The sequence below is a fragment of the Petaurus breviceps genome, unplaced genomic scaffold (genome assembly GCF_028583685.1).
Source record: "Petaurus breviceps papuanus isolate PSGF00001 unplaced genomic scaffold, PetGlider_PUasm1.0 90919, whole genome shotgun sequence".
Taxonomy (NCBI): domain Eukaryota; kingdom Metazoa; phylum Chordata; class Mammalia; order Diprotodontia; family Petauridae; genus Petaurus; species Petaurus breviceps.
This window is the reverse complement of record NW_027187378.1, coordinates 35,472,160-35,486,329: the sequence shown is the minus strand read 5'-3', so window position 1 is coordinate 35,486,329 and position 14,170 is coordinate 35,472,160. Positions and strand designations below refer to the sequence as shown.

Below are 14,170 nucleotides of genomic sequence, written 5' to 3'. Positions count from 1 at the left end.
ACAAAGACAGAGTGGAGTAATGGCTGCCCTCAAGCTTACATTCTGCTAGAGGAGATTGTGTGTGTGTGTGCATACATGTGTGTATGGATATGTAAATATACCTAGATATGTGTATACCCAATTATCTATATATGCACGTAGTTGTATATATAAAAATACATACACACATACATCTCTTTCAATAGAGTATAAACTCCTTGAGGACAGGCATTGCTTCATTTTTGTCTTTGTCTACTTCACTATATTTATAGATGTGTGTATATGTATGTATGTGTATATGTACATATACACACATGTGTACATATGTGTTTATGTGTGTATATACACATATGTATACTAAAGAAAGATACAAGATTATTTGATATGAAGAGATCAGAAAAGTCTTCATGTAAAAAGTTGTGCTCAAGTTGTCCTTTGAAGGAAATCAGAGGTAAGGAGGGGTGCATTCCTAACATGGAGATGGAAGATGGAGTTTTGTGTGGGAACAGCAAGAAGGCCGGACAAGACATCGAAATTTCATGCTCGTAGGGAATCAGAGATTTAGAGGCAGAAGTGACCTTAGAAATCGATTAGTCCAACCCATTCATTTTACAAATGGGGAAACTGAGGCTAAGGGAGTTTAACTGTCCTCCTATAGGTGAGCTAGTCTACAAAGTTTGTATTTATACATAACTCATCTCATTGTGTGTTCGTAAATTTATTATTTATCATGAATTTATTCTATAGTTTCATAAATTTACATAACATTCATTGTTTCTTTCATAAATTTATTATTTGTTATTCTTTATGAAGTTTCATTAAATAAGAATTTGTATTTACCATCTCTAGGGGTTATCTTGGCCCTGGTGGTATTGGAGACTTTGGAAAATACCCAAATTGTACGGGAGGAGCTGCCGGCTACATCGATCGTTTGCTTCTGGGAGAAGACCACATCTATCAGCACCCGTCTCCTAATGTGAGTAAAATTAGCTCATCCTTCAAGAAGGGAAGGGAAGATGAAAGGGTGATTCATTGAAAATAGCCTGCATCCCAGTTCAGACTGGGTGGCTGAACTGAGGTTCATCTTAATTGTGGGCTACTTTTTGCCGTTTGTTGTTCCTGTTTATGTGAATTTTTAAAAACCTTTGCTTTGTAAAGTGAGGCAGCAGTGGTTCAGACGTGGAACATGCTAGGTCATGTTGCTGAAAAATGTTCTCTAATTGTTTCATCCTCATGTTAAAAATCAATCTGGCCTTAAGAAGTCAGAGAGTGAGCATAGCATCAGGAGATTGTACGGAGCTAAGCTTATAAGCCTTAGGAGCTTGTTAGGTGCAGTAGCCATGGCATTGTCATTTTATTGATAGTGCAGTGTTTTCTTAGGCCTGTGTGTTAAAAAAAAAGGTAGGTTAACACTCACATATGTTCTTTATACTCTCTGCTATCTTAGGTCCACAGGAAGTTTCATCGCTGCATCTTTGGGGGTCCTTGCTGAAACTTTTTTATTGACACTTTGCTTAGGATTCCTGTGTTTGGGTTAAAGCATATCACCTGGGGAAAGGCACTTTTAAAAAAATATTATTTTTGTTGATATCTTTTTTTTTATATCACCTCAGTTTCCAAATATATCCCTGCCTCTGCCTCTACCAGAAGAGCCATCTGTTATAATAAAAATTAAGGAAAAAAAAAAGAAAGAGGGAGGAAAACAGTAGGCCAATAAAACCAACCAACCATAAGCTATGTTTGACAGGATATAGTATTTCACACCTATAAAAGCTAAATTTTGCAGAGAGGGAAGGGAGATGCATTTTCTCATCTATACTAGGAAGACAAGTTTTTTGGTCATTGTATTTAAAGTGTTCAGTTTAAATTTTTTTCATTCTTTCCACTTAATTTTTAGGTCTTGCTTACTCCTTTTGCATCAATTTTTGTCTTTCTTTGCTTTTTTAGATTTAAGCCAATCATCATTTCTTATAGCACCATAGCATTCCTTACATTCATGTACCACTCTTTGTTTAGCCCTCCTCAATTGATGGAGCAGCTAGGTGGTGCAGTAGATAAAGGGCCAACCTGGAATCAGAAATATCTGAGTTCATATCCAGCCTCAGACACTTCTAGCTGTGTGACCCTAGGCAAGTCACTTAACCCTGTCTGCCTCAGTTTCCTCATCTATAAAATGGGCCAGAGAAGGAAATGGCAAACCGTTCCAGTGTGTTTGCCAAGAGAACCCCAAATGGCATCATGAAGTGTTGGACACGAGATTGATGATCTAAACTTTATGTCCAGTTCTTTGCCATTACACAGAATGCTTCTGTAAATATTGTGATTCCAGAGTGGTTGGACTAATTGACAGCTTCACCAGCTGTATATTAGTATACATGTCTTTTTTTCCCCTCTAGCATTGATTTTTTTCCCATCTTTTGTCATCCTTGCCAATTTGCTGCTTATGAAGTGAATTCTTATAATTTTTCAGATTTATATTTCTCTTATTAGTGAATTGGAGTAATATTTCATGTGGTTATTGGCAATTTGCATTTCTTCATTTAAGAACACTTTGTTCATCCGTTGGCTGTGGATAATCTCTGTCCATTAGGGTTGTGATTCTGTTAATTTCTTGTACACAGTGTGTTGGGAAAGACCCCTCTGACAGGCTAAGCCTGTCTGCGTCATTCACCTTCTTCCTGTCTTTCTTGTCCAGGTGATCTACCACACCAAAGTGGCCTATGATCCAGAAGGACTCTTGGGAACCATCAACTCCATTGTGATGGCGTTTTTAGGGGTGCAGGTAGTGTTTCTCTTTAGAATGTTATTTTCTTCTGTAATAATACACTCCGGGTGAACCAAAACAACAAAACGCACTGCCAGGGAGCTCCCCCCAAAGATGCTTTGCTTATGTATTTTGAAAAACCTGTTTAATATTTATTCTAGTAATCGAAATGACATTCCATTTTAGTGCTTCCTTTTTCAGGGCAAGTGGGTGGGATAGACTGTGATCTTCTGAATTCATCAATAGAAGAAATTCCTAGGGTGGAAACTCCCTCTACCGGTAGAAATCAGTAATTTACCTATAATTTGTAGTCTGAGAATTATCTAGGCCAGTGAGACTTTAAGTGATTTAAAAATAATAACAAGTAATAATGATAGTATTTATGTAGTGTTTTAAGGTTTGTGAGTGCTTTACAAATATTATCTCATGTTATCATTACTACAACCCCTGAGAGGCAGGTGCTATTATAATCTCCATTTGACAGATCCCTAACCCTGCCATGTGGGAGGGATAACTATATGTGAGCGTGGTCTTGGTCAGTGTGGTACATTCAAAAGGAGACCCCTCTTGAGAATCAGAAGGCTTGGGTTCTTGTAATTCTAGAACTGAGGATGTAGAGCCAAGCCCTGCCTGCCTCTCAGGTTGTTCTGAGGCTCTCAGGGGATTGTGTATGTGAGGGGATTCTGTTAAGTCCTAGAGCTTTATACACATGAACAGCATCATTAGTGATGGTTTCTTTTCTAGGCTGGGAAAATCCTCTTGTTTTACAAAGACCAGCACAAGCAGATCCTGCTTCGGTTCCTTCTGTGGAGTGCCATGTTGGTAAGTGATTGATTCATTACTATTGCTTGTTTTCATCAAAGGACCACAATTTAAGAATACATCAAAGGACCAAGCTGTGTCTGTTGAGTGATACTATGTCCTTTTTTTTTTTAATCCATGAGACAGAAAATAGAGAAAGGATGAAAGTTTTTACTCCATAGTAAAATGAAATATAAAATTTTTGCATCAATTAATGTTCCTGGTCTTTGAGAAATTAATAGAAATGTGAAAATAATTAGACATGTCACTTTTTAGAGGGTAGGGAAGGTTTGGCTTTTGATTTCATTAACCCAGGGTACTCCATGTCTGAAAGCTCCCTCCGCTAATGTAGATTGGCAACTCCTTTGTAACATATAGTCTTGGGGACTTGTGAAGTCCCCTGAGAGATTAAGTGACTTGCTTATTTTACCACAGCCAGTATGTGTCTGGAGCAGGACTGGAACCAATTTCCTGACTTCAAGGCCAGTTTACTAGTTTCTAGACTGCGCAGTCTCTCATTCATGAAATATATGTTAAAATATGTGTACTCAGAAATCCTTGTGAAATCTCTCATAGGAACTGTCCGCTACATACCCAGTGCCCACCAGGCACCCTGTTTTACTTGGATTGGAGTAATAAGCAATCTCTGCTGAATTCCTTTTTAATGAAAGGAGAGGGTTTTTGCTTCTTCACATTAGATAGTCACACAAATAAGGAAAGTAAGCTTCTGTGTTAAGATCAGGGGCTGTTTTCCAATGCTGTGTTCTAGAATTGCACGTGGAAAGTGGATTTGCAGAGACACTGTTCCATCATCACCCCTTCCTCATCTTGGTCACTGATTCACTGTAGGTGTGTGGATGTGGTAATCAGTTCAGGCTTCCTGTCCTCTTCCATTTCTGTAAATGTTGCTTACAATGATGAATCAGGTATTGTCATTAGGATGACTTTAATTTCTAAATTAAATTTTATTTTCAAAGAAAGATCCACTTTCTCTTTCCCTCACCTCTCCTCTCCCCACATTGGGAAAGCAGGAAAAACAAAACTGTTAATAAACGTGAAGAGTCAAGATAAACAAATTCCTGCATTGGTCATGTTCCCCCTCCCCCTCCAAATGTCTCCATCTGTATTCTGAATCACCTCTGTCAGGGGGTAGATAGGATTTTGATCATGCGTCCTCTGGAATTGTGTTGGCCAGTTTCCAAGTCTTTCTCCTCCTAATTTATTATTTATTTATAAACTTAAAAAAATTTTTATTTTTAAATTTTGAGTTCCAAATTCTCTTCCTCCAGGGCCTCCCTCATCCACTGTTAAGGCAAACAATATGATAGCTTCCAGCCCTTTCAAACCTATTTGTTCTAATGATGTTGTTATTGTGTGAATTGTTCTTCTGGTTCTGCTCACTTCACTTTGCATCAGTTCATACAAGTCTTCCCAGGTTTCTCTGAAACCATCCCTATCATCATTTCTTACAGCACAATAGTGTTCCATCACATTCATATACCATAACTTGTTGAGAATGACTTTAAAGTATTATTTTGTTAGAAAGAATTCAGTAATTATAGTATCTTAAAAGATATTTTTTCCTGTTAAAAACATATTGTACATTTCCATAGTGACTTTTTGTCTTGTAGAATAAATTTTATTTTCTCACACCAGATGTAAACCTTTGTCCTCCCTGCCTCCCCCCCACCCCCCTTTTCTTACAGGGTGTTATTTCGGGTGTTTTGACCAAATTTTCTCAAAATGAAGGTTTCATCCCAGTAAATAAAAATCTCTGGTAAGTGGAAAGCAAGATATTAATTTAATGCTTTTAATTGATTATATTACAATATGCTTTAGTCTATGGATGGCTAAATATCATTCTCTCTTCCCCCCCCAACTGTGCAGGTCCATCTCCTACGTGACAACCCTGAGCTTCTTTGCTTTCCTTCTGCTCCTGTTCATGTATTTCTTGGTGGATGTGGCTAGACTGTGGTCTGGAGCTCCCTTCTTTTACCCAGGTAGTGAGATTGATCCCAGAGCAAAGGTTCCCTGTGATGGTAGTTGGACAGTTTGAGGCATATGGGATGATAACCACTTGGGGCATATCTTCACAAAGGGGGCAGGGAGGGATCAACAGCGAAAACAGCTTGCCTAGAGGTGAGCTTACTCTGTAAGCTTAACATTTGTGTGTGTGTGGAAGGGTAACAGGGGTGTCTTTGTGGGAACAGAGACTAGAAAAGTGGCTTCTGTAGCAAATGACATATACTCGTATTTAACGAACCTAGCATCAGAATAGCTCTAATGCCTTGTCCCTCCTGGAAGACATCAGCCTCTTAATAATATGTTTAGTTTGTTTTCCAAGATTTTGTGCAGCAATAATGCTTTTCCCAAAATGAAAAAGATCAGAGAACAGGATAGTCCCAGGAGAGACAGTATGGAGCAGTGGGGAGGGAGCCAGCATTGGAAGCAGAGCCAGGTTCTAATCCTGCTCTAACACAGGCCACCTGGGTGGCCACAAGCCGCTCACCTGATGTCTCCATGTCCCGGTTGTTGCTGTGAGTCTCTAAGATTTTGATTTACAAATGAGTTGTTGAACTGCCCAAGTAGGGAGAGTTTTCAGCACTGAGACTTCCCACTCAGTGACGAAGCCATAAATCTCAACCAAAAAAAAAAAAAATAGGTCCATGATTTGGCTTAAGTGCGGAGAGGGATGGATGAGATAGTTCCATGTGACCCTTCCAGCTCTATTCACTTTTGGTTTCACTGTAGTATAATTCCTAGTCCTGGCGCATGCTGGTTAGGTGACCCTGGGCAAGTCACTTAACCTGTTAAGTTCCCCAAACATTTCTCTAGGAATAAAAGTTTGCAGAGCAGGTGTGAGTCTGCACCGGTAAAGGTGATTCTCTCAATGACAGTTCTCTCCATCAGTGAAATCACAGGTCTAGGTTCCCCCTCAGGAACATTGTCAAGATCTCTGTTTTATCTCTCTATAAAACACATTGTTCTAGTTTCTCTTTGAGGCTGCCTCTGGGGAAAAGTATGTCTGCCAAATAGTGCATAGTGCTAGCCATTTGAGGCATTCTGTATTATATTCTACGTCTCAGATAAGCAGGATGCTGCCCCCAGCTCATGATTTTGGAACAATGCATCTGAGCTGACAGTATTTTTTTTTAACATTTCTTTTTAAGGAATGAACTCCATCCTGGTTTACGTTGGGCATGAGGTCTTTGAGAACTACTTCCCTTTCCAGTGGAAGATGGAGGACTACCAGTCTCATAAGGAACACTTGACTCAGAACCTAGTCGCCACTTCCCTCTGGGTTGTGATTGCTTATGTGCTCTACCGAAAGAGGATTTTCTGGAAAATCTAATGGTTGTGCAGATGCATTTCACTGGACTGGTTATAGAGGGGCCCAGGGAGATCAGTGAAGCAAATAGACTGCCATCTGTATTAGTGAGAAAAGTGGATGGGCTTTGGAATGTCTGGGTTATGGGAACATGGAATCCTCTTTTAATGTGCGTAAATTAGATGCTGTAGTCCTGTAAACTGGTTTAATCCCATATATAACTCATCAGAAACCCTGTCTTCTGTATATTTGTAAATCTTGTGTTCGTAGTGTAACTGACCATGGTGGTTCCCCCTTATTCTGTGTAAATAGATGTGTTTAGGGGCAGCTAGGGGATACAGTGGATAGAGCACCAGCCTTGGAGTCAGAAGGAATTGAGTTCAAATGTGGCCTCAGATGTTTACTAGCTGTGTGACCCTGGGCAAGTCACTTAACCCTGATTGCCTCAAAAAAAAAAAATAGATGTGTTTGACAGTTTTAGTTCCATTCTGATGAGGTCTTGTTGAAAAGGGAATTACTGCAGGCCTTTTGCTTTCAGGTTTGATAAAAAATGATCGAAGACCTGATTCTTCTTATTTATCTCATTTTCCTATAAAATTGACGTTTTAGAGCTTATGTACCCTGCTTACAAAAAGTAGCCTTATTTCTCTTGTGAACTTTACAAAGGTTATTGAATGTGTTTATGTGCTGATATGCTCTGCTTTATTTAATAATCCCAGCTTTTCTGCTAAAGTGTGATTCCTGCTAAGTGAGTTCCAAGAAAGCCTACCTTTCTAAGTGCCCTTTTCAGGTCTGCCAGGCACTTGTTGTGCGACACACATCTCTGTTCTCCGATGCTTAAGAAATGCCTCCTTCTGTCAGACTTTCTGTCATTCCTCCTTTTTTTTTTTTTTTAAAGATACCTTGTGTTGAACTTCTTTTCTCGCCAGTATTCTGTAGCTATCTAGAATTTATCTATGGTTTTTTCTGAAATTCTCAGTAAAAGTGTATTTTATTACGGAAATATTCCAATTAAAATGTTTGAGCAGCATTTGTCAGACCATTCATTTTATAAACCCCTCTCCCATTATTACACCTTCAAAATGGAGATCTTTTCCTGCCCACTGTCACCAAGCTGACACAGGAGTGTTTCTCCAGAACAGAGTTGGGAAAGCCTAAAATAAGAGTTAGTAGCTTTCATATGCTTCATGAGCACATGTGGGTAGAGAATTTTGGGGTTTGGTACTTGGTGGACCTGTGGGTTCATCAGTGTGTTTCATCCACTGACATACACTACAGCCCCACCCTCACCTCTTCCCCTTGTGAGTTTTATCCCCATTTCCTTTTTCTTTTCATTTGAAAGTATTTTATTGGTGCCCCCCTTTTTTTACACCTGTTACTTCTGAATGACTCCTTTCTGCCCTCCCCCCATACCTTCCCTTTAATAAGCACAGCCAAGCAAAACAAATACAACACATTGGCCATCTCTGCAGATGTTTTACACCTTGAGACCATACCCTCTATCACCATCAGTCTTGAGAAACCAAAAGTTATCCAAGTATTTCATAAGTCTTTCATAGCAGCAGAAGGTCTTCCTCCTTTTCTCTTAGTCTCTTGGAGATACTTCTATGTCCTATTCAAGCTATCTATCCGTTATTCCTCATCCTGCTCCTGGACTGGATCCTCTCCCTTTTCAGTCATGGGTCTTCGCCACTCCTCGCACCCAATGCCCCTGGAAGCTTGCACAGCCAGTCCGTTCCCCCCATTCTGCTTCCCACTGTCCTTTGGTTTGTCATTTTAATTCTCCTGAGACCCTGATGGGACCTAAGTCATTTGACATGACTGGGAGATGACTGGTGTTAAAGAAATTCCAGACAAATAAAAATAGATGATGGCGTACCACCCGTGATCATGAAGCACTGTCTCGTACAATCTCAAGAATCAGCTAATATCTCACCTTCAGTCGTCCTAGGGAAAGGGGGGGAAACGGGGAGGAAATAAGCATTTATGTACTGGTGACATAGGGGTCGTTTATTCTCATTTTACAGTTGAGGGAACCGAGGCAGACAGGTGCAGTCCAGACTTCCCGAGAGTCCAACCCCTAGTAAGTGTGTGAGGCTGTGTTTGAACTTCCTGACTCTGGGCCCACCTGGCGTCACCTAGTTGTTAGTGCTCCTTCCTGCACAAAGAAGTCATGTAAAAGCAGGATTCAAGATGGCAGACTCAAGAAACTGGGTAGCCAAGGATCCAGTCCACAAAACTTCACTGACCTAGAAAATGCTCCAAACTGAATCTGGATGGGGAAACCCAGAAAAAGTCACAGTGACTCCTTTGTTCAGCCCAGGTCGGCATGGGGAGACACAGATCTGCTGACATTGGGGACTAGGTGAGGCAAGAGTATGTCTTGGGTGTGCACTCCAGCTCCCAGGGAGAGGCTGTGCACGAGGGCAAGAGGAGGTCCCAGACTCATATTAGGATACCCCCAAACCCATACAGGGCCACAGAGACAGGGACAGGCACCAATTAGCAGCTTTTCTGCCCACTCCCCAGTCTTGGGTCACAGATCCACAGTAGACTGAGAATGGAACTTGCATATGGGGCTGGCATTCCTAGAGAGTGCCCCAAAGTCCAAAAGCCAGGAGTAGCAGTGCTGTGGCTCACACACACCCCAGGTGCAGAAATGGAGTTCAGTGACGGCATCCAGCCCAGTCTGCCTGCAGAAAAATAACAAAGGCAGCAATCTCAGACCAAAGCGGAGCCTGCAGTTGTCAGTCTGGAACAGAATTTCCTAACTGGCTGATGGGGCTGTGTCCAGCTGCATTCTCGTTGCTCTGACTAAAACCCAGGTCAAGGACTTGCAAAATTGGGAGGAGGGGAGTGCAGGCAATCAGACTTTGTCATGGATCAGACCACTTTGGAAGCACTGAAACTGGAAGGTCCTTAGCCTGTATCTGGGATTGTGGAATGACACGACATAGTCCAAGAAAGCAGCAATAGGACCAGCCAACGATTGATTCTGTGAAACAAGAAATATTAAAGTCAAAAGGCTAAAAAAAAATTTAAGAAAATGTAAAGTATCTCATAGCAAAAACAACTGACCTGGAAAACAATGAGAAAAATTAAGAATCACTGGATTATCCAAATGTCATGACTAAAAAAATTTTTAAGAAAAAGAACGTAAATATCCCATTTCAAGAAATCTTAAAACTGTTCAGGTCTCTTAGAATCAGAGGGCAAAGTGGACATAGAATCTGCTGGTCGCCTCCAGCAGAAACCCCAAAATGCAAACTTCTGGGAACATCCTAGCCAAAATTCAGAACTTCCTGGTCAAAGAAAAAATACTGTGTACAGCCAGAAAGTGACTTCAAGAATTGAGGAGCTGCAGTCAGGATCACACAATGATTTAACAGGCGCTACTATAAAGGAGAAGGGAGCTTTGAATATATTCCCAAAGGAAATTTATCTAGCAAAACTGAGTCTAATCCTGCCTTAATGAAATACAGGACTTGCAAGCATTCCTGATGAAAAAACTCAGAACTATTTCATTAAGGTAGTTCAAACACAAGAAGCACAATATGAAAAGGTAAACATGAATGATCATGAACTAAAGCATAAATTACGTATGTTCTGATGTGGGGAGATGATACACATGTCCCCTCTGGTCAGTATCATCATCAGAATTCACAAAAGGGAGTGCAATTAGATGAAGTGAAGGGATGGTCCTTTTAAGGTTTTGATGATCTTAAGAAAAAAGAATGGAAAGAGGAGGAAAAGGAATACACTGGAGGTGGGGGTGGGGAAAGGAAAGGAAGGTTAGGGAAATTTATCTTATATGATTAGGCTGTATAAGTAGACATACATACATACACACATATACATATATTTCAACCTTATTTGCATGTGAACTGGTAAAGGAAGGAAGAACACAGTTTGGTACAGAAATACATTTCATTCAATAGGGAATTGGGGGCAGGGGAGAGGAAGTGGAATTAGAGGAAGGCAGAAAATATTTACAGCTCTTTTGAGGTGGCGAAGAATGGGAATCTGTGGGAAAGTGAACAAGGTATTGTAAATAAATGTAGCAGAATACTCTTGTGTTGTAAGGAATGAAGGGGATGGTTGCAGAGAAACAATGGGGAAAGTTGTATGGTCTGATGCTGAGTGAAATGAATGGAACCGGAAGAATTTATATTCGACAGCAATATGGTAGAGGCAAACAACTTTGAAACAATTAGGAACTCCAATCAGTGAAATGACTAACCATGATTCCAGAGGATTAATGATGAAACATGTTATTCACATCCTAATAGAGAAGCAAAGGACTTACGAGTTCAGAATGAGACAAACAATATTTTTTTGGACATGACCAATGTAGAAATTTGTTTTGATTGACTGTTTTCAACAGGATTTGTTGTTTTTTTTTTAGTTCTCAGGGTAGAGGGATGAGGAGTGGGGAGTGGTGAAGGTGAGAAGGAAGATCTTTGTTGATGGAAAAAAAATTAAGAAGTAATCATGTGTAGATTCATTCACATGTTATGTGACACAGAGAGAACATGAGCTTCTTGAGGACAGAGAATGTCTTTCATATTATTTTTTGTATTCTTGGCAACTAGTACCTTAGTAGACCCCTAAGTGCTTGTTGGATTGAGAATCTTAAACAAAACTAGAGGAGCTACAAATAAGACTAATATTGAGCAACTACTCTAATCAGTTATCCCAAGGTTAATTTCTTCCGCAGAGCTCGTTTCCATTCTTTTGTGAGTTCACCTGCCACATTGATCACAGCATCTCAACAGCTATCTTCAGAAGTCTATATCATTCTTGCAGCCCCTTTGTCTTCTTGTTCAATGATCTTGATGAGTTTATCCTATGATCTTTCAAATTTTATCTGGTTCAACAGTAAATCCACTTAAAAAACCTAAATTTCATTTTTAATTTACAAGCATTTTATTTTCTCTCTTTCCTCTCCCAACTTAAAAAAGAAAAACAGAACCTTATAACAGCATATTGATTGTAGGTAGCTGAAATGCCAACAAAATAATCTTTAGTGCCTGAAAATAGTGAATATTTTTTAGTGGATAGTAGTTGCATTGTTTACATTTATTATTCAAATTAAGCCATATTTTATGAATGAAACAATGCAAACGTCTTTCTGATAGTGACACAAGATCACTAATCCCATTCTAAATTGTGGTACTTGGTGGGTCCACTTCTACTGTCATATATTTAGGTAAAATAGGTTTGGCACAGGTATATTACTAATTTGCATTTTTTTCCCAAAGGAATTGATAGCTGCTGGGTGCTTCACTTTTTCAGCTGCTGCCTGTATCTGGCAACATTTTCTAATATAGTCCATCATAACTGTGTATAATAAGCCTTTAGGGAGAATAAAGCTCTACCTAAATAAGCTCAGCAGTTAGGGTCTTTCTTGATCATTATCTAGGAACCATTTCAAAATTGAATGTGTAGCATTTTGTTTTTTAGTGGTAGAATTTTCTTTTTTTTGCCTTTTGGAGGGCAGTTGGGTTTAAGTAACTTGCCCAAGGTTACACGGCTAGTTTTTTTGTGTGGGTGTTAAGTGTCTGAGGCCAGAACCGGCACTTTACTCACTGCACCACCTAGCTGCCCCTAGTGGTAGAATTTTAAAGCAGAAAATACTATGCTATGAATTTAGAAAAAGCCTTTTGACTTCTATTTAATGCTTTAATGTTTATCCTTATGTTCAGATCTGTATTTTTAGTATGTTTAAGCATGGGTTCTAAAATGTACTCATCTACTCCTGTTCACTTGGCTAGTTTTAAAACATCACTGTAGGGTGATAGAAAGGAAAAGGGACTTAGGATGACTGGCTCTGGTACTTGTTATGTGTGTGACTATGGGAGGATTCTTGAACGTCTCTAGGCCCTTAGTTTCCTTATTTGAGACAGGTAGGTGAAAAGAGTACTTAACTGTTTGACCCTGGGCAAGTCACTTAACCTGATTTAGTTTCATGGATCTGTGAAATCAGACTAATAATTGCCCCTACCTCTCCCATGTCTGTTGTGAGGATTAAATATATATAAAGCAATTTGCAAATCTTAAAGCACTATATAAAAATGCTGGCTGGTATCTGTTATCTAAATGAGGTGATCTAAGCTTTTTCCCTTCAGGTGGTAAATCCTATGAGCCTATATAAGCCAAAGCAAGGGTACTCCATAGATAGATATGTAGGGGTAAAGTTTATGTACAAAGAATATTGAGTGATTTTTCTTAGGTGTCAGTTTTTTTACACTTACTTCTGAACCTCTATAAAAATGAGCTGGAATCACTGACTATCCACCCCTCACGGTGAAGGGAACACAAATGAACTTTTGCAAAATGCTTCTTTAAGAGAATTTCCCAATGTGACCAAGACCGTAACTATGAACTTAGTTATTACCACTCCACAGAGGTAGAGGTCACTCTAAAACCTGAAAAGATTAGGAGTAGATTTTGAACTAAGAATAAAATTAACACCAACAATCCTTCTCACACCAGAACTAGGGGCTAGAATTTCCACTGCAGCAAAGTTCTTAACTCTCTCCAAACATGTAAAATGCTTACATTAACTAATCTGCAAATGTGATTCCAATCAATAAACTCATTTCAATTTTGCAAAGCAGTTTCAGGTACAAATTCTCTAACATCTCAAATATAAGGTCTTGTAAATTTTAAAATTAGTTAGAAAAGAATGGTTTGCTCATTTGTACTAAATTCATGGAGTCTTTTCTTTTCAGGTCTTTTCATTAGTTCATCATAAGCTAACATTCTTTTAGTAATCAATTTTTGTTGGGCATTAGTTCCAGTAATTTCAAACTTTATAGCCTTTTCCCCTTTCAAGTTTTATGAATTTTTAAGTTCACTGTTGGTAGAAATTCAAGATGTTTGCATCATATCACTAAATGCCAGACTTAAAAAATTCCTTGACTGCTGGACAGGGCCAAGATATTTTTAAAAAGACCAAGGTCATCACTGGCATTGGTTTCCTAGCTGAGCATTCCATATTAAGTCCCTTCAAGCCCTTTTAGGACAGCTTGCCAATGTCCCATGCACATGATTTCCCACAACAAGTTTTTTTATTGAGCTCTGGCCAAAATGGGTTCTGTAGGAGGCAGTGCTACTTTCTGTGAGAAACCATTTATTTTCCGGTTTCCCTTGTCTTCAGTTAACTGACCTTATATTTCCATTTGGCCATTTCTTTGAGCCTGGCTATAGCCGATTATTTCTTATTCTTTCCTTGTACTAGTAGACCATTTCCTTGTCATCTGAGCAAACTGTACATTGGACAGTTATAAAATCTT

At 39.3% G+C, this 14,170-nt stretch overlaps 1 protein-coding gene across 2 annotated transcripts in view; it reads left to right on the top strand.

The window, feature by feature from the left end:
- Window positions 1–7,902, top strand: part of HGSNAT (heparan-alpha-glucosaminide N-acetyltransferase) — a 45,662-nt gene extending 37,760 nt beyond the window's left edge. For both annotated transcript variants that reach the window (XM_069075789.1, XM_069075790.1), the window contains 6 exons: window positions 829–955; window positions 2,675–2,761; window positions 3,488–3,565; window positions 5,251–5,321; window positions 5,432–5,544; window positions 6,715–7,902. In XM_069075789.1, the coding sequence (XP_068931890.1) occupies window positions 829–955; window positions 2,675–2,761; window positions 3,488–3,565; window positions 5,251–5,321; window positions 5,432–5,544; window positions 6,715–6,896 (658 nt within the window). In that variant the 3' untranslated portion in view covers window positions 6,897–7,902. The remainder of the gene's footprint in view (window positions 1–828; window positions 956–2,674; window positions 2,762–3,487; window positions 3,566–5,250; window positions 5,322–5,431; window positions 5,545–6,714) is intronic.
- The last annotated feature ends 6,268 nt before the right edge of the window (window positions 7,903–14,170 follow it).